The sequence below is a fragment of the Haliotis rufescens genome, unplaced genomic scaffold (assembly GCF_023055435.1).
Source record: "Haliotis rufescens isolate VD_foot unplaced genomic scaffold, xgHalRufe1.0.p SCAF_1, whole genome shotgun sequence".
Lineage (NCBI taxonomy): Eukaryota > Metazoa > Mollusca > Gastropoda > Lepetellida > Haliotidae > Haliotis > Haliotis rufescens.
This window is the reverse complement of record NW_025963779.1, coordinates 25,868,727-25,892,477: the sequence shown is the minus strand read 5'-3', so window position 1 is coordinate 25,892,477 and position 23,751 is coordinate 25,868,727. Positions and strand designations below refer to the sequence as shown.

General features: G+C 42.1%; 1 protein-coding gene across 1 annotated transcript; it reads left to right on the top strand.

Annotated features, from left to right (window-relative positions):
- Window positions 1-3,334: 3,334 nt before the first annotated feature.
- On the top strand, window positions 3,335-4,594 carry LOC125384487 (uncharacterized protein PB18E9.04c-like). Its single transcript, XM_048403937.1, has one exon. It carries the CDS (start codon window positions 3,335-3,337, stop codon window positions 4,592-4,594), a length of 1,260 nt encoding a protein of 419 aa, XP_048259894.1.
- Window positions 4,595-23,751: the final 19,157 nt, after the last annotated feature.

Here is a 23,751-nt window from a genome sequence, read left to right as displayed (position 1 = left end):
CACCACACACCAAACACCAAACACCACACACCACACACCATGCCCCACACCCAACACCCCACATCACACACCCCACACCCCACAAACCACACCCCACAGCTCAAATCCCACATGCCACATCACACATCACAAATTACAGATCACACATTCCACATCCCCTTTCTCAAATCCCACACCCAACATCATATATCACACATCTCACATCCCGAATTCCACATTCCACTTCCCGCGTCTCGCATCTTTAATCCCGCACCCCGCACCCCGCACCCCGCACCCCGCACCCCGCACCCCGTTTCTGCATCCCGCTTCTCAAATTCCATATTCCACTTTCCGAGTCCCACATCACAACCTGTGTAGAACTGGGTTAGAATAGGCCTTCAGCAACCCATGCTTATCGTAAGAGGCGACTAACAGGATCGGGTGGTCAGGCTCGCTGACTGGGTCGATGCATGTCATCGTATTCCAATTTCGTGGATCAATGTTCATGATATGAATCACTGGGTTGTCTGGTCCAGACTCTATTATTTACAGGTCGCCGTCAAGCAACAAACAAACAAACATCCCACATCCCACACCCCACATTCCACATCTCAAATCCACCATTCCACATCACACATCACACATTCCCCGATCTCAAATCACACATCACACACCCCGCATCAAACACCCTGCACCCACATTCCACTTTCCGCATCACACATTCCACATCTTACATCCCTCATATCAACTCCCACATCCCACACAACACACTGCGAACCCAACATCACACATCACACATTCCACATCTCACATCCCTGATATCAACTCCCACATCCCACACAACACACTGCGAACCCAACATCACACATCACACATTCCACATCCCGCATGCGACATCCTGCATCTTTACTCCCACATCCCGCATCCCGCACCCCGCGTCCTGCATCTTTAATCCCGCATCCCGCATCTCACATCTCGCATCCCACATTCCACATCCCGCATCTTTGATCCCGCATCAAGCTTTCCGCATCCAGCATCTTTAATTCCTCATCCCTCATCCCGCATCCCGCATCCCGCATCCCGCATCCCGCATCCACATTGGAATTAGTTTTCTACAGCAAGTAGACCATGATGAAATAGTTATTTCTTGACACTTTGACTTTGCATCTTTAAATATTTAATAAGATGGAAAGGCAGAACAACTGCTAACAGAATTTATATTTCTTTAAGAGGAATCCACGTCTCTAGGCATCCATTGTATGTGTAAAGATTTTCTGTCAGTTTTCAACCTTCGTATTGAAAGAGGTTCAGAGCCCAAAGGTCTCTCAGCCAAAGACGAATTAATTTTGAAACTGGTGATATCATTCTTGACAAACATACAGTGACAGATAAAACCTCAGTTAGCCATTACGGCACCGTCAATGTTAAAGAATAAAACCCGAGGCCAATACCTCGTTCTTGATAATGACCGTGTGTTGACGGTGTTCGTGACACAGTCATTTAAACAGGAGACACACATTTCACAGTACGTTGATAATTTTCCATGAGTGATTACATTGTCCTTGAGTCATATTTCACGCAGAACATCGATATGTCCATGTATGTCTGTTGGGAGCAGCATTTAACCTACACTGTGTCTTTTGTTATTTTATACGCATTGGTTTTAAATACTATTCGGGTAAAACTTATGTTTGGTTTACTTTTACTTTTACTTCCCGCATCTCACATCACACTTGCCACATCCCGCCTCTCAAATCACAAACCACACACCACAAATCCCTCATCCCACACCACACCCCACTCCACACCCCACCCCACACCACACCACACCACCCCACCCCACCCCACCCCACACCACACCACACCACACCACACCACACCACACCACACCACACCACACCACACCACACCACACCACACCACACCACACCACACATCCCTCAGCCCACACCACACACCACACCATACACCATACACCATACATCACACATCCCACATCCCACATCCCTCAGCCCACACCACACCACGCACCACACACCACACATCCCACATCCCTCAGCCCACGCCCCACACGCTTCATCCCTCACATCCCGCATCCCACACCAGACATTCCACATCCCAAATCTCCACCCCACACTCCACACATCACACAACACACCACAAACACACCACACACCACACACCACACATTCCACATCACACAGCTCAAATCGCACTGCCATACCCCGCACCACACACCACACACCACACACCACACACCACACATCCCGCATCCCACACCCCACATCCCACACACTCCGAATCCCGCACCACACGTACCCACCCCCAAACCCATCCTGGCCACACACACACACGCGCCACATACCACACACGCCACATGCCCCACCCCCATCGCACATCACACGTCAAACCACACAGCACACAGCAGACATCACACCTTTCATATCCAACAGCTCAAAACAGACTGCCATACCCCGCATATCAAATCCCACACCCCACATTCCACACCCCACATTCCACATTCCACACCCCAAACCCCACATCCCGCATCCCGCATCCCTCATCCTACACCCCACACCCCACACCCAACATTCCACATTCCAAAACCCAACACCCTTAACCCCACACCCCACATTCCATATCCCACATCCCGCATCCCGCATCCCTCACCCCACACCCAACACCCAACATTCCTCATTCCAGATCCAACACCCCTCACCCCGCACCCCACATTCCATATCCTACACCCCACACCCCACATTCCGCATCCCATATCCTACACCCCACACCCCACACCCAACATTCCACATTCCAAACCCGACACCCCTCACCCCACATCCCACATTCCATATCCCACACCCCACAGCTGCATCCCGCATCCCACATCCAACACCCCGAAACTCACATTCCACATTCCACACCCAACACCCCGCATCCCGCATCTTTAGTTCTGCATCCCGCCTCTCACATCCCACATTCCACTGCCTGCATCCCATATCCCACATCCCACACATCACATATTCCATATCCCACTTTCTGCATCTTACATCACATTTGCCGCATGCTGCATGCCACCTCTCACATACCCCCTACTGCATCCCATATGCTGCATGTCACCTCTCACATACCACCTACTGCATCCCAAATCCTGCATGCTACCTCTCACATACCCCCTACTGCATCCCACATGCTGTATGACACCTCTCACATACCACCTACTGAATCCCAAATCCTGCATGCTACCTCTCACATACCACCTACCGCATCCCACATGTTGCATGCCACCTCTCACATACCACCTACTGCATCCCACATGCTGCATGCCACCTCTCATATACCACCTACCGCATCCCACATGCCGCATGCCACCTCTCACATACCACCTACCGCATCCCACATGCTGCATGCCACCTCTCACATACCACCTACTGCATCCCACATGCTGCATGCCACCTCTCACATACCACCTACTGCATCCCACATGTTGCATGCCACCTCTCACATACCACCTACTGCATCCCACATGCTGCATGCCACCTCTCACATACCACCTACCGCATCCCACATGCTGCATGCCACCTCTCACATACCACCTACCGCATCCCACATGCTGCATGCCACCTCTCACATACCACCTACCGCATCCCACATGTTGCATGCCACCTCTCACATACCACCTACTGCATCCCACATGCTGCATGCCACCTCTCACATACCACCTACCGCATCCCACATGCTGCATGCCACCTCTCACATACCACCTACCGCATCCCACATGCTGCATGCCACCTCTCACATACCACCTACCGCATCCCACATGCTGCATGCCACCTCTCACATACCACCTACTGCATCCCACATGCTGCATGCCACCTCTCACATACCACCTACTGCATCCCACATGCTGCATGCCACCTCTCACATACCACCTACCGCATCCTACATGCTGCATGTCACCTCTCACATACCACCTACTGCATCCCACATGCTGCATGCCACCTCTCACATACCACCTACCGCATCCCACATGCTGCATGCCACCTCTCACATACCACCTACTGCATCCCAAATCCTGCATGCCACCTCTCACATACCACCTACTGCATCCCACATGCTGTATGACACCTCTCACATACCACATACTGCATCCCACATGCTGCATGCCAACTCTCACAGACCACCTACTGCATCCCATATGCTGTATGTCACCTCTCACATACCACCTACTGCATCCCGCATGCTGCATGCCACCTCTCACATACCACCTACCGCATCCCTAAACCTGCATGCCACCTCTCACATACCACCTACTGCATCCCAAATCCTGCATGCCACCTCTCACATACCACCTACTGCATCCCACATGCTGCATGACACCTCTCACATACCACCTACTGCATCCCACATGCTGTATGTCACCTCTCACATACCACCTACTGCATCCCGCATGCTGCATGCCACCTCTCACATACCACCTACTGCATCCCAAATCCTGCATGCCATCTCTCACATACCACCTACTGCATCCCACAAGCTGTATGACACCTCTCACATACCGCCTACTGCATCCTACATGCTGCATGCCAACTCTCACATACCACCTACTGCATCCTAAATCCTGCATACCACCTCTCACATACCACCTACTGCATCCCACATGCTGTATGACACCTCTCACATACCACCTACTGCATCCCACATGCTGTATGACACCTCTCACATACCGTCTACTGCATCCCACATGCTGCATGCCACTCTCACATAGCACCTACTGCACCCACATGCTGCATGCCACCTCTCACATACCACATACTGCATCCCAAATCCTGCATGCCACCTCTCACATACCACCTGCTGCATCCCATATGCTGCATGCCACCTCTCACATACCATCTACTGCATCCCAAATCCTGCATGCCACCTCTCACATACCACCTACTGCATCCCACATGCTGCATGCCACCTCTCACATACCACCTACTGCATCCCACATGCTGTATGACACCTCTCACATACCACCTACTGCATCCCACATGCTGTATGACACCTCTCACATACCACCTACTGCATCCCACATGCTGCATGTCACCTCTCACATACCACCTACTGCATCCCACATGCTGCAAGCCATCTCTCACATACCACCTACTGCATCCTACATGCTGCATGCCACCTCTCACATACCACCTACTGCATCCCATATGCTGCATGCCACCTCTTACGTGCCACCTACTGCATCCCACATGCTGCATGCCACCTCTCACATACCACCTACTGCATCCCACATGCTGTATGACACCTCTCACATACCACCTACTGCATCCCACATGCTGCATGCCACCTCTCACATACCACCTACTGCATCCCACATGCTGTATGACCCCTCTCACATACCACCTACTGCATCCCACATGCTGCATGCCACCTCTCACATACCACCTACTGCATCCCACATGCTGCATGCCACCTGTCACATACCACCTACCGCATCCCACATGCTGTATGACCCCTCTCACATACCACCTACTGCATCCCACATGCTGCATGCCACCTCTCATATACCACCTACCGCATCCCACATGCTGCATGTCACCTCTCACATACCACATACTGCATCCCACATGCCGCATGACACCTCTTACGTGCCACCTACCGCATCCAACATCCTTCACCCCAGGCCCAACAGCATCCTATTTAGCATCTCCTTCTCCAAACAACAAAACACCTGCATCTCACATAACCCACATCATGGCCTGATCCCACATCCCACATTCTGCATCCTATATCATACGTCCTGTTTTCAATTTGTTTAAGTGAAAGATCTTCCGACAAATTCTTAAACGTTGTGTTCTTCATTTTTGTGAGTTTCTTGTCCACTCTATACGGCAGTGTTTACTCTATCGGTGCATCCCAGACATAAAGACACCAAATTAACAGATACAGTGTATGATGATTTGAGAGTCTAACAGTCCCTGGTAAGAAACAGGGTACCACTTACTATTCTAATGTTCTGTCTGACGTCAGTCCAACATTTTTGCAGTAATAACTAATTGTCTTTCACAATGATCTGTTTCTGACGTTGTTCATCAAACCTTTCCAGATGTCATTTATATTTTCACTTCAATGAAGGCTAACTATGCCAGTGTGACAAAAATATTATTTTGACTTTACATCCTTCTTCCTATATTCCATCCATATGGATGATGTCGTTATAACACGTTGGTGGAATTGTACGAACGATAGCATCACCGCGAAACACTAAGGATTACAAGCCAGACTGTTTACAGCGTAATACCCACTGCGGGGAGGCAGATTGGGTAACTTCCATGTCAGACCGCAATAGCGGAAACTAAATAGGATTTAATAAAATACTCAAGTATGCCAGAGTCACCTTCAGGATCAATATAAAATGGCAAAATGACGCTCTCAAGAGCAGAGTTAAATGCCAACGTCACCGGTTCTACAGCGTGTCATCTATAAAGTGGAATTGGCCGTGGTACAGAGACAGGAATCCGAACCAATTTGTGCGTGTGTGAATTTAAGCCAGACATATTTTGAAGATACGCCATATAGTAAATATGAATGATATCGTTACAGGACCACGTCACGTTCCAGCATGTCTGTTAAAACCTCTCCATCACCAGTTCGTTGGTTTATTTATATAAGTTGTGTAGTCGCAATTTTATGGATTGTCCCTTGATGAAACAAACAAAATCAGAACAATGGAGGCTCACACCGAGCATCTTGTTATGCCCATGCGTCACTGTGACGTAGCCAGGTATTGTCTTATAATACCATTCGGATCAACGCGACAAATTCCGTTTCCTACATAATAATGTAAGCAGTACTGATAGTATATAACTGCACTGTAAACCTCATACCGACCGATATCCTCCACAGTATGACGTCTGGGATTTGAGAAAGGCTTTTTGTGGTTTACACAAATTTGAATATTAGTAAAATTAGATATTGAACTCCCGTCAAAATTGTGTCGGTGACATGATAGTCATGGGAACGAGTGAAACTAGTGAAATTAATTCTAATATGGATACTCCTGAATGCTGGCTGAAATGACACTGTGATTGCAATGCACCGAATGCCTTTAATACCAGCCAGCCAGTAATACCACACAGCCAGACAGGTATAATCTGAATTGTTGAGAAAGTAAATGTGAGTCGGTGAATTATGTGTACGCCACAGTGAGTAATATTCTAGCGATATCAAGGTGAACCGCGTCTGGATAATGTAAACTAGCGGTTAGAAGCATGAACAACCATCCACACTGTCGCAGCACCACGACAACCTGTTTCCTAGGTTACGCATTATAACCAGCCGATCACCTTATCTCGGCTTTTACCACAAGCATTGGGTGCAGCGGCCTTTTCTAACCTGAACTCTCAACGTAGACAGTGTGTAAAAGTGGAAACAATTTTTATGTGGTTTGTGAAAAAATAATATAGTGATATCTCAAATTACAAGACTTAGTGCTTTCCGTTCCAATACAATCTGGTTCTCATTTCTGATTAACCAGGGGCGGTCGGGTAGCCTAGTGGTTAAAGCGTTCGCTCGTCACGCCGAAGACCCGGGTTCGATTCCCGACATGGGTACAATGTGTGAAGCCCATTTCTGGTGTCCCCCGCGGTGATATTGCTGAAATATTGCTAAAAGCGGCGTAAAACCAAACTCACTCACTCACTCTGATTAACCAGATTTTCACTCAGGATTTGAATTTGTTTATTGGTTCAGGAAATAAGTTTTAGAAAACTCCTTAGGGACCACATTCATTACTATTTCCATTACAGATATTTTCTTCGAAACAAATCCCCTGGTGATAAACAACATCACAGTTTCTTTGCCTTGTGGGTATATACATGCATATCTGAAAACCCCAATCTTGGTGCAATTTGAAGAAAAACACGTGGTTGTAATTCTGAGGTCTTTTCTACCCTGAAATACACATAAGCAACTCTATGTTTGTCAGTCCATTCCTTACAAAAACTTACAAAACATCCAAATAGCAAAGTCAACATACAAGATTTTATCAACAAATATGAAAAAAGATAAATACGTACTGCATTATTCTGTAAGGGTTCGGTCCAGGAACAAGGGGACGGGGTAGCACTGTGACAACAAACCCCAGTGCAAACATTCTTGTCCATGCGTATATCGAACACCACATCAGATGTAAACAGAACGCAAAATAAAACAGTTAGATGATAAAAACGTGTCGTCAAAAGTATGTCTCGGTGATCGGTAGATTGAAAAACAAAGAAATGTGCTGTCGTTTGGCGCTTCCTTGAATCACCTTTATTCCCACATCGATTATCTTGAGTTTTTACTGAAAAGGTTGCAAGATAAACATTTTACTGAGAATTTGTGTTTTTAGGTTGGCGGATCCTCAATCAAGTTATACCCCAAAGAAACGTCTTGTTCTACGAGTCTACTGTAACCCGCTGTGTTCATCGTCATCGGATGAATATATCGGGTCGTTTTGGGCAGTATTTTTATGAAAATAAGAGACAAATTTGTCCACAATCAGGACAGGATTTACAAAAACTATGATGTTCTTAAAGTATGCGAAATTACAAACGTGATATTGATGCATTTTTTATGTTGATAAACTAAATGTTTTTGCATCCAAGCAAAAGTTTGCACATATTAGGCCTTAATCGAACGGATATAGCCCATGGAGTATTCTGGCTCTTTGCAAATTCTTGTAGTATAATCATGAAAATCGATATATGTGCCCTGAAATCTTTGAAGTGTTCATTAGGATATTAATCTGTCTGATACATTGAAAGCAAATTGTAGTTTCAGTTTTGCATGAACCTGCCCTTAAGTTGTCGATAACACTGATTACTGAGAATGTCCGATCTTGTGAATGTTTGATAATAGATTTTAATTCATAATGTATTCTACGTGAATAATTCTCATATATGCATGCCATCACTCCGAAATGCTATGACGTCAGGATGCAAATGATGATGTCATAAGCACCCCCGAAAACTGAAAGACCTGGTTAGCGATATGCAGAAAAACAACGAAAGTCAAGTTGCTCAGATAAATGTAAATCAACGACAATATGTTGTGAATACGATGTTCATCCACCGTGTCAAATGCCACAATTTTAGAAAATATATGCTGTTTAGCATATAATGGATAATGTTATCGATGTGACAAACCAACCCAAATAACAATACAAATACGACAGATGTGCAAATGAAGTCACGCAGCATGAACCCCTTTTTAATAAGCCCCATACATCTACACGATGCCTACTTGTCCGATAAACTATTGCAAAACTTTTCCAATCATTTCAAATAGGGGTTTCCCGATGTGAGTGAGTCAGTATGGTTTTACGCCTCTTTTGGCAATATTTTAGCAATATCACGGCGGGGGACACAGAAATGGGCTTCACACATTGTACCCATGTGGGAATCGAACCCGGGTCTTCGGCGTGGCGAGCGAACGCCCTAACCACTAGGCTAACCCACCTCCCCCTTTCCCGATGTGCGAGTGTTTCTAGCTGTACGTCATGTCTGAAAATTATTTGGCAATAAATGTGGCAGACTGCTCATGCACAAAATTCAGTTACTTCAGTGAATGAACACCCGTCTTATTTTTCGATTATTTAAGGGTGACACGATGAAGAGATTATTATACTTGCATGTTTCCGTATCATTAATATCATTTGAAAATATGTATTGTGCTTGCATAATAATTTTTTACACAAATGTAAACAAACGAGCGATATTCATCAAGACACGTATCCGTACGCAGTGTTAGATCCAGAGGATTAATGAGCATGACGTCACATTGAACAAGGTTAATCATCCAGTTATATTTGGACAGACAGTCACATGTGGTCATGTGAATCAACCAGAGTTATTGTACCATATACACGAGCTCCATGTATTTGACCTAATGGTTCAAGTGAATAAGTAAGAGATCACGAGGACGTGACAGGATAATATATGAGGCCACTTGAAGAAAGACCCCCGTCAGTAAAGTGTCTCTATATAAACCTAAGTAATTCTGGCATTTTTCTGTTGATAATATGTTGTCATGATATCTGTTTTTTCTTACACACCTATTGAAAAAACTGGTACAAAACACATGTGTGAGAATTCAAGGTCAGTGAGTGAGTGAGTTGGGTTTAACGCCGCTTTTAACAGTATTCCAGTTATATCGCGGCATGTCATCTTAATGTGGGAGGAATGCCCGAAGTGGTGCAGGTCTCAGACGTTTACCACTTCGGTGAACCCCACGAGCACGGGTATGGTTCTGACAAAACTAGAAACATAATCGGGGCGAACCGGAATTCGAACCCACAATCACAGGTTTCTGGAGCGCCCAAGGGACGCAACTCTGCACAGCGAATCGCGTCTCCTTAGACGACTGGGCCAACCCTTCTCCCTCAAAGTCAGTTATTGACTACTCGATAGTGATTACCTAAGATCAGATTATGATTGACTACTTTTCAGCCCGTAATTCATTGATACAATCCTGTTGCTTTAGTGCAATACAGAACTGTTGATCATTTGCCGAGCCCCTTGAGTTTCTTGTTATTATGGCGACGGTATTGTATTCAAGTATGAGTATTTATGTGTTGAAATAAACTTGGAATAAAAAAACTTTTTCTTTTAATCCCCTTTATCGTCTGCTGTCGTAGTTGCTGCTGTGTAATTTCGACATGGAAAGGCTTCAACAATCAGTAATATCTCTGTAAACGATCTTGTGAAGATCGATGCAAAAGTCAAAAGTCGTGTTATGCGAGAGCTGGTCAAAAGAACCAACAATTGTTAAAGTGTTTTTATTATTATTTTTCAACATAATCTCCCTGCTTTTACACTTCTTATATCAATAGTGAAGCATTTCAAATCCTGCCAGGAAGAATGTTTTTGAAGCCACCCTAATTCAAGGCAGCTTTGAGGTCATCGTTGTCGTCATAGCGCTTTCCTTGAAGGTGTTCTCTCAGTTTAGGAAACAGGTGGAAAGCAGTTGGTGCAGGTCTGGCGAGTATGGAGGGTTAGTAAGCTCTTCGAACCCACATTATGGCACAGCAGCCTTTGCAAGTCAAGAGGTGTGAGAAAAGACATTGTCATGAAGTCGTAGAACTTAAGCAGTCATCATTCCTCGCCACATTTGTTTGATAGAAACTCTCAGGCGATGAAGTATATCAGCATAGTAGGCACCGGTAAACATCTTTTGACTTTCTAAGTAATCAACAAGGATCATACCCAGAATACAGTGGCCATAACTATCTTCACTGATCGTGAAGACTTGAATTTCTTTGGTACCGGAGAATTGACGTTTTGACTCGGGACCATAGTGGCAGACCCATGTTTCATCACTCGTTTCTATACTCTTTTCGAATTTGACGAAATCCTCCCAAATTTATCTGGCAATGTCAGTTCTTTTTCCTTTAAGATCAGTATTTAGAAACGTTGGCACCCAAAAAGCAAACATCTTAAAAATCTGTAAATGTTCATAAATAATAGTTTCAATGGATCAATGGCTTAGACCTGTGTTTTCCCCAAGTTCAGCAATGGTAATACGTCCATCTGACAGTATAAGTTTCTTCTGTCTTCTTGATTGAATCTTCACTGATGGAAGCTGAGGGAGGTCCAAACCAAGGGTCATCACCAAGGCGTGTTGTCCCAGCCTTAAACATAGCTGCCCAAAGTTTTCAGTGGAATATCTACGACACATACCCCATACACCGCAATCAATTTCAATTTCTTTATTCAGTATAAAGGCCACAGGCCCATGTACAAATAAATATTGACATATATAATATACATATTGGTGCAACATTAAACAGGTATTACAAATGGGATGAACGTAATACAATAGCCTCTCTAATATATTTACAGCATTGAAGTAAATCATGATCAGTTAGCTTGCCTGAGCTTATATGCTTAAATAACTGAGATTTATAATATATAGTTGGAATGTGTTTCTGTCTGATATCATCATATAATGGACATGATAGCATAAAATGTAATTCAGTTTCAATGATGTTCTTACAAAAAGGACAAAATCTAAAATTAAAATCAATATTACTTTTTCTTCCAATATTCACCATGATATTTAATTCTCCAATTCTTAATAGTGATAACATTCTTCTTAGTTCTTTACAAGTGATTTTTAAAATATACGGTTCAATAACAAATGCTGTTTTGAGTGACGAATAAAATTCTAAATGTTTATAATCATTATCTTGTGAATGCCATGTTTGTATATACACTCTTTATCTCTTTGTGAAAACTCACATATAAATATTTTCCCATACAAAACCAAAAACCATATAAAGACAAAATATTCTTAATGTTAGTAGCCCATGTAACTCTTCCTACTTGATCTAATCTAGATATCATATTATAACTTTGTCCAGGATATCTTTCATTTGACATAGTGGTTAGTTTACACCAATATTTCAAACAATGTACACCTCACAATACAATTTATAGCGTCCACATTCACCCAAAATTGCAACATTTGTACAAGATTTCCCGACACCAAGTAAATATTTACAAAATTTAGTTTGCATGGCTTCTAAAACATTCCAATTGTGAGTTCCCCAGTTTTCTGAACAGTTAAATAATAAGGATTTTATTTGCGTATCAAACATTTGAAACAATATTGGTAAAGGAAGGGAGTTAAGTTTAATGTGTAATTGCTTAATGGGAATAAGAGCTTTATGAGCTTTCTGGACTAAAGTTTGCACACATTTTGACCAAGATAATCGGTTTGAAAATACAACACCTAAATAACTATAATATGTTCCTATCGTTATATGTACATCATCATAAAACCATTTTTCAACATTTTTAAGTTTTCCACCATTTCGGAAAACTAATATTTCAGTTTTAAGTTAACTTTCAAACCCCATTTTTTACAAAAGAAGATAAAACATTAATTTTTCTTTGCAAACCAATAACTGAGTCATCAAATATACATAGATCATCAGCATACAACAATAAAAACATCATTGAAATCTCTTCCGACAAATATGCCTCTACCACCACACGTCTGTAATGAGTCTTCCAATTGATTGATAAACATAGAAAATAAAAGAGGACTCAAAACGCAACCTTGTCTAACTCCACTAAGACATTCGAAATAATCTGATAAAGAAAAGTTATCAAGTTTCACACAAGCAATTATTATTGTTTTTGCATAAATATCACGTATCATATTCAACATCTTTCCATTGATACAATTTGTAGATAAAACATACCATAGCAAATCTCTATTCACCGAATCAAAAGCCTTTTGAAAATCAACATATATACAATAAAATCTACCTTTTGATTTAGACAAGTACTTTTGGATTAGGCACTGAAGAGTAAAAACATTATCAACTGTAGAATATCCTTTGCGAAAACCCGCCTGACACTCTGGTAATTTGTCATAAAAACATACAAGATCGTTGAGTCTTTTGTTAAGAATAAAAGTAAATATTTTCCCACATATGTCCATCAAAGACACCACTTGTACTTCCTTTCTTATGTAAAGGAAATATAATACTCTTTGACCACTGTGGAGGATATGTCCCTTTCGTAAATATGAAATTGAACAAAATCTTAAGGTAAGGTAACAAAATACTCCGACCGCATTTGTAGACCTCAGGGGGAATGCCGTCAGGGCCAGGTGCTTTATTATTTTTTAAAGATGAAATAGCAAAGACGATCTCCTCTTCAGTTATGGGCTGGTTTATCATGTCATTTATACCCTCATCAATCTCCAAATTATCTATATCATTAATATAACTACTGACAAAAGACATGAATTCTGTATCTGTTACATTGTCTTGAATATTGAGCACCTGAGTAAAGTATTCAATCCATGCTTTACTGCTTATATCGCCTTGGCGTTTATTACTAGGATTTCTAATAATGGACTTTACATAAGACCAAAAAGCTTTGGGATTTTGCTTACTAGAGTCGACAATATCTACAGCAAGTGTATTTGCATAGACGGATGATTTAGAACGTCAAACCTCTCTATTCTTATTTCTTGTACGTCTAAAACTATGCAAAAAATCAAGATTTCCTGACAACCTAAACTTTTCAAGGTACATATACTTCTCAGTTTTTAATGAGTGACATTCGTCATCATACCAAGCTTCATTTGTGCACACATTCGAAGTTCGACATTTTACTTTCATATTATTTTCACCTGCACACTGCTGATCATGAATGGTAGTAGATAACAGCTCTGCTACCTCTGAAGTGTCATGATTACAAAGAGAACTAAAATAGTCTACATCTATTTTTTTAAGATTCACATTCAATGTATCAATAAAATCTGCTGCCCGAGATTCCTTCCAGACATATTTATCAAACTAGCTTGGTATAGTCTCTGATTCTGAATGTTGAAGCGATGGAGAATCACTAAGGAACATGATATAGGAAAATAATCAGACTCTGCACGTGTATGAACACAAAAATCCTCAATAGAACCGAACAATGCCGTTGAACAGACAATATAATCAACTAAACTAGCACCGTTATTGGCAAAACAGGTAAAAGAGCCATTTATATCTCCTGGAAAACGACCGTTAAGAATATGCATATCAAATGTACATATGGTCATGAATTTCTTTGGGAGGACTTTTCTCTGAAGTCAAAAGCTTTATGGCATGCTCGGTACTCGTTCTTCTCCATTTCTGTGTCCATTTGGACCCCTATCACGTTCAACTGGCTGTCACTAATATACAAACGGCCTCAACAGACACTTGCAATGAATTACTCAAACAATGTACTGCATTGACTAGTTCACTTTGTTAAAGCCCATAGTTGAAAGTGAGGCTTGGAACCTTTTGACCAGCCCTAGAATACATTGTTTATCCCCTTAGAACAGGAGAAATGCGACAAGTTTCAAGGTATCGTATTGCCATAAGACCGAACACGGTGCCTTTAATTGATGCACTGATGAAGGATAACTTTCCATTGATGAATATGATGATTTTAAAGATGATATTGACCAATCTCTAGCCCCTGAGCAACTATATGATCTTTCTGATATTGAGAAATTCGTTCTTGACAATCCAAACCAAAACGATATACTCGTGCAACATAAAACGTTTGCAATGTCAAATTTGCAAATTTCAAGTAATCGCAACATGCAGAGTGTGAACACATGCAGTAACAAATAGGTATCCCGTCCGCACTGGGCAGGTAGATAATGCACAGGACATAGAAGGGGGGCCCGAATAGCCCTCGTCTCGCTCCTGTATAGGCACAGCCAGCTTTCCAGAAATTGTACCCCCCGCAAGCACCTCGAGCAATCGAGACAGCCCCGGCTCGACAAGCTCCTCACAGCGGAGCTCTCTATACAAGGCGGGTGAATTTTACCAACTGCCGTGGTAGAAACTCCACAGCCACCCGAACACTTAACATTTTATGAGTGCTTCATTTTCCTGCCACGACCAATCATCAGAAGTAAACTCATAAACATTACAACATCCTTAGCGACAGTTGGGCTCGGTTAAAAATGCAAAATGTGGCGACGCCGTCCTCCTTCGACAGTGGACGTAACCTCTGCAATGGCACTTCAAACAATATCACTCGGGTTACATTCTGTGACGAACTCTTCTCCGTATTTTCAGCTAGGGGAAGGGGGAAGAGAGGGTGGTAATATAATGTCTTCCTACATGTGTGCGATAGGGTAAATCTTTAGGTACGGGGGCATCTAAAAGGTATCTCAAAGTCGTTCTGTGGTAATGTCGTTTTGTTATTTTGTCCGTGTGGTCCTCGATAGTCCATCCGATATCTCATCTCGTCAGCCTTTGGTTTGCGTCTTCCCATTAGGGGTGTGTGAGTGAGTTGGATTTTACGCCACTCTTAGCTATATTCCAGCAATATCACGACAGGGGACACCGGAAATGGGCGTCACACATTGAACCCATGGGGGGTGTCGAACCCGGGCCTTCAGCATGACGAGCGAACGCGTTAACAACTGGGCGACCCCAACGCCCCTTTTCCCATTAAGAACATCATTCTTTGACTCGACCTATTGGTTCTACTGTGGTACTGAATTGCATGCTCGCTCGTATTGATGTATATGCGTAATGTGTTGTGTCATATAGAGTGTTTGTGGGGTTATATAGAACGCATGGCCAAGGAACTGCGACCAACAAAAGTCTTACTACCACATAATGTAAACAAACACGCCATCGGTTTAATGTGAGCTTGGCAATACTTAACTGACGAGTGGCACTAGGAAGGCATGCTAAGCTCAATACTATCCAGACATGAAATGGTTATAACACATTGCGTAGACACATTTCTTCTGCGACTTCTAATCGTGTCTGTCTTTTCAACTTATCTGAACACGCCATACTTGATTAATATAGATATTCCATCGACCAACCACAATTCTGGCAATTCTATGTTGTAAAATGTGTGTACATGCAATATCGGTGAGGTTTAAATCAGCAGGAATCATCGTCGCCCAATACAATAATGTATTGTTTTATACCAGCGATGACCTTGGAAACCACAGAGGATGTACACTGGCACTGGTTACAAAGCTCCACCAACGAGACCCACAAGATAAGGTCACTGACACTTTAATGGCCATCTTGTTGACCACCTGTGGCGTAACTAGTCCCTGTGCTCTGTCTGTACGATGGATCAAACGATAAGCTGGCCTTACCATTGATTAAATGCAGTCCTACAGTTTTGCAATTTTATTGTTGCAAAACAAAGACATCCATCTTCTGTTCCGAAAGTCGATGTTCATCGGCGAGTTCAGGAAATTATTATCAGATGAAGAAAATCCAAGTGACTTACATATCCGTGCCCATTAATACAGAGCCTGCGTGTTTTTGCTCGATGTTCCGTTATCCAACCCAAAAGTTTCAGCTCATGAATATCGGTGTGTGTTTAAGTTCATTCTGATATTGACAATAAATGTGTCAGCGAAAATTCGACGTTTTCAACAACCATGGAAATAAAACCTTGACGTTTTCGGACTGGTATTAGCGGTGACAATATATACACTTTAATCATTATTTCCAATTAGAAAACGTAATTACACCTATTTTCTCTTGCCTATACTCGTAATTTTTTAGCGTCGTGTTTTTCATTCTGTGGAGAGGTATAGTTTAAACATCAACTCAGCTGCCTCTACGACTGAGTCACAATGTGACATGAATTTGTGTTTTTTCGCGAGTGATCGTATATTGTTTAACGTCGACTTTGATCGGCCCACTAGTCTCAATCTCCAAATTCCACTTCTCTTTTGTATCTTGTAAGACGAGGGTCCCGGGCACCTTAATGAGGAGTTCCTGTACATATTCGAGTGGACCTATCTCCCTTAAAAACTCTATATAGGGTATATTCGAAAATAACAGATGATTCCAGCAATACAAAGAGGCATCGAGTGATGGTGATGGATGGATTAGGAACAGCACGTGTGTAACATGACAATCAACAGAACATGTTGGCGGCGTGTTGTGCGCGTGTAGGCAACCAGGATAGACTCCAGGTGTGTGTAGTATGAAAGATGAACGCGGGAGATGACTGGATCAATAATGGGTCACACAACCCACGATTGGTCAAACTTTCGTTACCACTGCTTGGCATGGTCCAAATCAATCTCTCAATCATAATTTGTGGGAGTCTTGTCCTCTCTTGCAGCGCCTGGCTCAGCTAACTCCCGAACATGTCCAAGACGTGCTCTTAGGACGAAAGGTTCAGGCCTCATGGCTGGCCTTGGCATTCTGGCGATATTTTGCTTCTGAAGGTAGTCACTTACGGTACGTGGATGTGGGCACGAGCGTTACCGTCACAAGACGTGGACCAGTATGGCGCGCAAACGGCACAAATATTGGTGGCAGTATGTTGTGTCGGTAGTCTTGTCCAGTGAACCTTCTGTGGACAATATGTAGAGGCTTTCTTTTCTGTCATAGTTATCCCGTCCTATACCATTACAGATCCAAATTAGTGAAGTTGCCTTGCTTTATGTTGACGTTCGCATGTCGTTCGTTATGACGTCTCCAGACATGTCCACGTCTATCCAGAAAGTCCAGAGTGAATCTTGACTCACCTGAAAACATTACACCATACCAACTGCAATTTCCCCAGTTTCTACGTTCTAAACGTCACTTGCGTCTGGTTAGAATGTGTTAACGGGGATACAATTAGCTGCATGAGATTAGCTGCATGCAGACGATTTCTAATCGCGCCAGGCCTGAACTCCGGTGGCCTTGCGCAAATGAACTGCAATTGAATTGGCTGTTGGGATTAATCGATCCTGGACTTGTGTTGCTGACCAAGGGCGGTCTGTGCGGGGCCGACCATTAACATTTTGTGTCTGCAGAAACCTGATCCAAAGACTGCAAATGACAGACTTGGACACACAAACCATTACGGCTACCTCTCGCTGAGTTCTACCTGTTTGAAGCATGCGAATAACCCTTTGGCGTTCATCACAATGTAGACGACGTTCTATCTCTGATAGAATATTTTCAAAGCCGACCTTTCGTCTGGCGACTAATCATAACATGATTATTTCATGATCCCATGTTTTTAAGAGAGTATATTAATTATGTTATGTGGCAGTAGATTATTGGAAGTTATTTCTGATGATTGTTAGAGGCAGCAAATTGCACGAAACTCTCATAAAATGTGTTCTTGTGGCCTATGGTGATAACCACACGGCAGCTCGCTAATTACAGTGATCTCTCTTAGTTGTTTACAGTCCAACTACTTGACACTATCGTTATCCTCCCGGTATTAGAGAGCTTCGCCGCGAGGAGCTTGTTTTGAGACGTGGTTTCACTTCCGGGACATATACTACATCGCGAGGTAGCATTTTTCTAGAAGGCTGGCTGTAGTTATATAGAGAGTTGACGTTCCTGGTCCGGACGGGATACCTTTTTGAAAGCATCGACTTTTCTGCCTGCTTCGAACACTGATTCCTTGCTCAAAGAACGGTGCACGTGCCTCATTCCAGACATTTAAGTATGACAAATTCTGGACATTCATGAGTGCGCTGACTCTTGTACCAGGATCATATATTTATTACTGCTGCCACATATTTGTATTTTGTATTTGACCCATTGTCTTTTATGATTTTAAACCTCGTCCTTTATGTTTGAGTATAATTTCTTAATTATTCATTGTTCTTTTGTTGTTACTGATTTCACGATGTAGTTCTGCACGAACCAAATCGTTGGTTAACCTTCGCGTTTCAGGCTCAATCATATACTACAATAATACAGACATGTATTTATCTTTGTATTTTATGACGTTTTTTTATCATTGATACTGGTTTTTTGCGAGGAAAATCCTGGTCGGCAGTCGGTAGAAGATTCTTTGTTTGTGTTATCTAAACGGTTATCTAAATATGTGTATGACATTTGTACAGTATTTGTAAAGCTTGTCCCGTCGTTAAACCTATTGCAACCTATTGTCTTGTAGTAATTGTAAGCACAACCATTGCGGGGATTCAGCGGTAAAGAATAATCATTTCAGATCTTATTTTGTTCCGTTTTAAAGTATTTGAGAGTCGGCGGAACCAGTAAACCAATTACTGACAATCTCGCTTTATATATATATATTGTCGATGTATCATTTGGCTTCTTAAAACGATCGTAGACACAAAGTGATTAATGTGTCGTCGATAATATATTAGTCTGTTGTAGAACTTGAGATTCAACTCAAGGAGCACCCAGAGCAATAAGCCTTGAAGTCTAATTTAAACGCAGATATCTGATGGCACATTATCGTGCCTTCTACTTTTACAGTAAAATAGGTCGTTTACACACAACCAAGGGTACAAATTACGCCACTCCGTCAACAGAGTATATTAGAATACTAAATGTTGACAACGCCCTAAAGGCTTGTCCGAAAAACTAATTCCATCATATTGGTAATCCAAGTCATAGCTGCAGGACGTTTCGAGCTAGTCATGCAGAAATAGTATCATATAAACCGCTATTTGGAAGAATTTTCTCCCTGAACAAGGTTATCCTAGGGCTGATTCTGGCTACAGTGAGTACTAGGTTACAGCCGTCCATTGGGAGTTTTTTTTCCGGATGAATTGGTAGACTACTCACAGAACATTTACCGTCATTACACAGGGACCCAAGTATCAGAATAGGCGCCATACAACCGCCGAAACACATATGCTGCAGGGACATATCAGCTCTTTTGAAATGTCCCCTGTACGAGTGATTCGGACTGATAGATACCATACGGCGTTGCTGAAACGCCTCAGGGACATGGAGCCATAAAATGCTTCTCCACATATTTTTAGTCAAGCATTATTCACTAACATTGATTTAATATACAAAATGTTATGAAATCAATTTGGGGATAAGATGTACCATTTAATCTCAACTTTCACCCCCCTTGTGTCAGAATGTGGCTTTGCCTATGTAGATTATTATTATGATCAATTATTAACCAAGGGCAATAGCATGTTTTATGGACCCAAGAAACTGATATTGACTTGGATGGTGATCAACAGTTGTTTTATTGCATAATATGACAACAGAATATTTCAAATTCAACAATAATTGAGTCAGATGCCATGGTAAGTCACAGGAGGCACAACAAGCCTCGAGTTACATTCTCGCTGATAGGCTAAAAATGTTTCTCTCTTTTGAGTCCATTGGCTTAATTACGAAAGCCTAATGCGGCCGCTTTAGTAGCATTATTTCCTCAATATTTCGAGTTCTTTCTCGTCATTTAAAGTTGTTTGGCGTTACTTCGATTATTTTCGCGTTATTTCAGTTATTTTCTCGAAATAAAGAGTTTTTCTCTCTTTACTTCGAATATTTTCTCGAAAAATTGATATAAACTTGAAATAACGAGAAAATAATCGAAATTACAAGAAAATAATTGAAATTACGAAAATATAATCGAATTTACGGAAAAACTCTTTATTTTGAGAAAATTAAGAAATAATTGGAATATTATAAAACTTCGATTTAAAAAGAATTTGTATTGCAACCAACGTGGCACAATTAGGCTTTCGTACTTAAATACGCAAGGCAATACCACTTTTAATCGCTGCACGGCAGGGTTGGTCTTAGAGCAATACGTATTTTAACGAAGGTCATGTAACCCTTCTCAACAAAAGTAAATACAGATATAATTTGTAAATGTAATTACTAGTTACATTTCTTTCTTCTAATCGCCCTAGGAACAAGGGAGGCTCAGCCGCGAAAGGCGTCGCAATTCGCTGTGCTGAGTTGCGTCCCTTGGGCATGCCAGAAACCAATGATCATGGGATCCAGTCCCGGTTATGTTTTTAGGTTTGTCAGCACCATATACCCGTGCTCTTGGGTCTCACCAAAGTGGTAAACGTCGACATCTTCCCGAGGCAAGGGCGGTAACTGACTATAAAAGTCCAGTTCCCACCCCTGCCGAACTGGACTGGAATTTTGTGGCTCGATCGTAGCGCCATCAGTGGCTATTACGAAATCCATGTTGTTTACAAACCGGATGTCTAGTTCGTTGCGCGATTTTGATTGGACTATCCATCTACTCGTTAGTCCAACCAAAATGTAACTCCGGAATTCTGGCCTAGTTCGGCGAGGGTGGGAACTGGACTTGTATGGTCAGTTGCAGAGTTGCCTCTATTAGCCCTGTTACACGTTCACCCAAAAGTGATCCTAGTAATGATCCTTTGTCTGCACTATACCCGTGCTTGTTTGTTCACTTTTCACATAGACCGCCTCGTGGCTTAGTGGTAGAGCGTTCATCCGAAGAGCGGAGGGTTGTGGGTTCGATTCCCGGCCGCGTCATAAAAGATTGTACTTGTTGTTACCCTGCCTGTTACTCGACATTAAGGTGCTAAAGCAAGGACTGGTCGGCTCGGAGTCCGTATACTGTGTCTGAGTAGGGTATTCATATTATACTGCAGCATGATGTCTCAGTGGGCCAGCACTGCAGAAACGGCATTAATCCGGACTGGTGCAAGCAAACACACATACTAACTTATGGTGGCATTGTTTGAAGGACTATGTCATATGTATATCTGACATTTGTGGTAATGTGTCGATCCTTGTTTTGTTTAAGTGTTCAAACATCCGATTCGTATACTATCCAAGGAAAAATCAGTCAGCTACCGGTGGAGGTCCCTGATACTTGTCTAAATGTTCTGTCCCCAAAACATAAGATTTTGTCAATCAGGGTATCTGAATTGGCCTACGCAGATATAAAACGTCAGAGCCACAGAATAACCAGTCTCGATTAAATGACGAAACAGATTCCAAAATAGCGGTGAACATAATATGAACGGATCACTGAAATCAGCGATGACACCACATGTTCGCGAAAAGGATAAGAATGTCCTGCTCACCGATAACACCCGCCTCTCACTTTTAGCAAGCAGGTGTAAAAATCCCTGAGTTACTAAATAGAGTTACTTTCTTAACAAATTGATCAAGTCCATTCATAATTGTAAAAAAATAATAATTTCCAAACCACCTTTTTTCAAAACACAGCACTTTTTATTAGAAAATGTATATCCTCTTTCAATTTTCTATGAGGGCGGAACAATCTTTGTTTCCTGTTCCGAAATTATATAACTTCAATCACATCTTTTGAATTTGTAAAGATCAACATGCAATTACCTCCATTTGTCTCATCTATTCTTTGATAGTATTTAATTACGCCTTGCTTATTTGTTGCCTTTGTGGTCTTGACAAGGATCTGTTGGTGCACTTGCCAAGCCCTGGACTATTTCTCTCTTTATGAAGCTTTGGAATCATGTATAAAGCTGGAATGGATTAATTCTCAGATGTTTTAGAAATTCCACGAGTAAGAAGAAATAATTCGTGCTAGTCACATCTTTCTCTTCTGAGACATTGGACTGGCTTTGTATGCTGCTTACACGTGGTGATTTTCAGGCTTTATTAGTGGGAACAATGACACATGTTTCATGTAATTCAGCCAGTGAGAACAACCTATTTTTTTTTGTACTCGTACGAATTTTGAAGGAGTTACGAACAAATATGTTGCGATTGGATTTGATAAACTCGCAAAGGTATTTTTCAACTGGTTCATTCTCTCGTTTTGTTCACTTCAACTATCTTTCAGCAATAGTTCAGTTATGGTATGTTTAACTCTGGTTTCACTACGATATCATGTGACAAGCTGGATCAACAGTTCGAAAACCTTCCTACATGAAACCGTGTACGAACAGTGCACCGCGTCTTCGTGACCTGTTTATTGAATATTACCAAGGAGACATTAAAGTTTGCCCTCACACTAACTATGAATAAAACATAGAATCAATGTACATAAATATCTCGTTGTTAAATTGTTGGAATTTGCGGATTTCTTTAAAGAAAGATAGAGGGATGGTGGTGGAAATGAAAATATATGTGAGAATAAAGTGGCATTTTATTTCGGTTTAAACGTTTCGTCAGTAGGATGACATGGATGGAAGCGTGTTTGAAAAAAATATTTGATCAATCATCTTATGATTTTGTGTTAATATTATAATTTCATTCCACGTTTATGGTCAATAGTGTAAACTGATCTATAACTTCGGAGTTACTATTTGCAAATGACTATCTGGAGTATTTATCAGATCGTACACGAAAGTATCTGAGTTGACCTCGGCGATCAATCTCTGGGTACAACAGAAGGATAAGCACAAAAACAAGACAGCTATATTAAGGGGAAGCACCAGAATCTTTGAAGGGTAAAAAAAACATTTTCTCCGAACAAACGACATGACAAACGTGATTTTGAACTCAATCATTTCGCTCTCATGGTAACGTTAGTACCAATTACGCCA

Bases quoted from the DNA above. Each gene is read 5' to 3' on its own strand.
- LOC125384487 (XM_048403937.1), top strand. From the start codon at position 3,335: ATGCCGCATGCCACCTCTCACATACCACCTACCGCATCCCACATGCTG.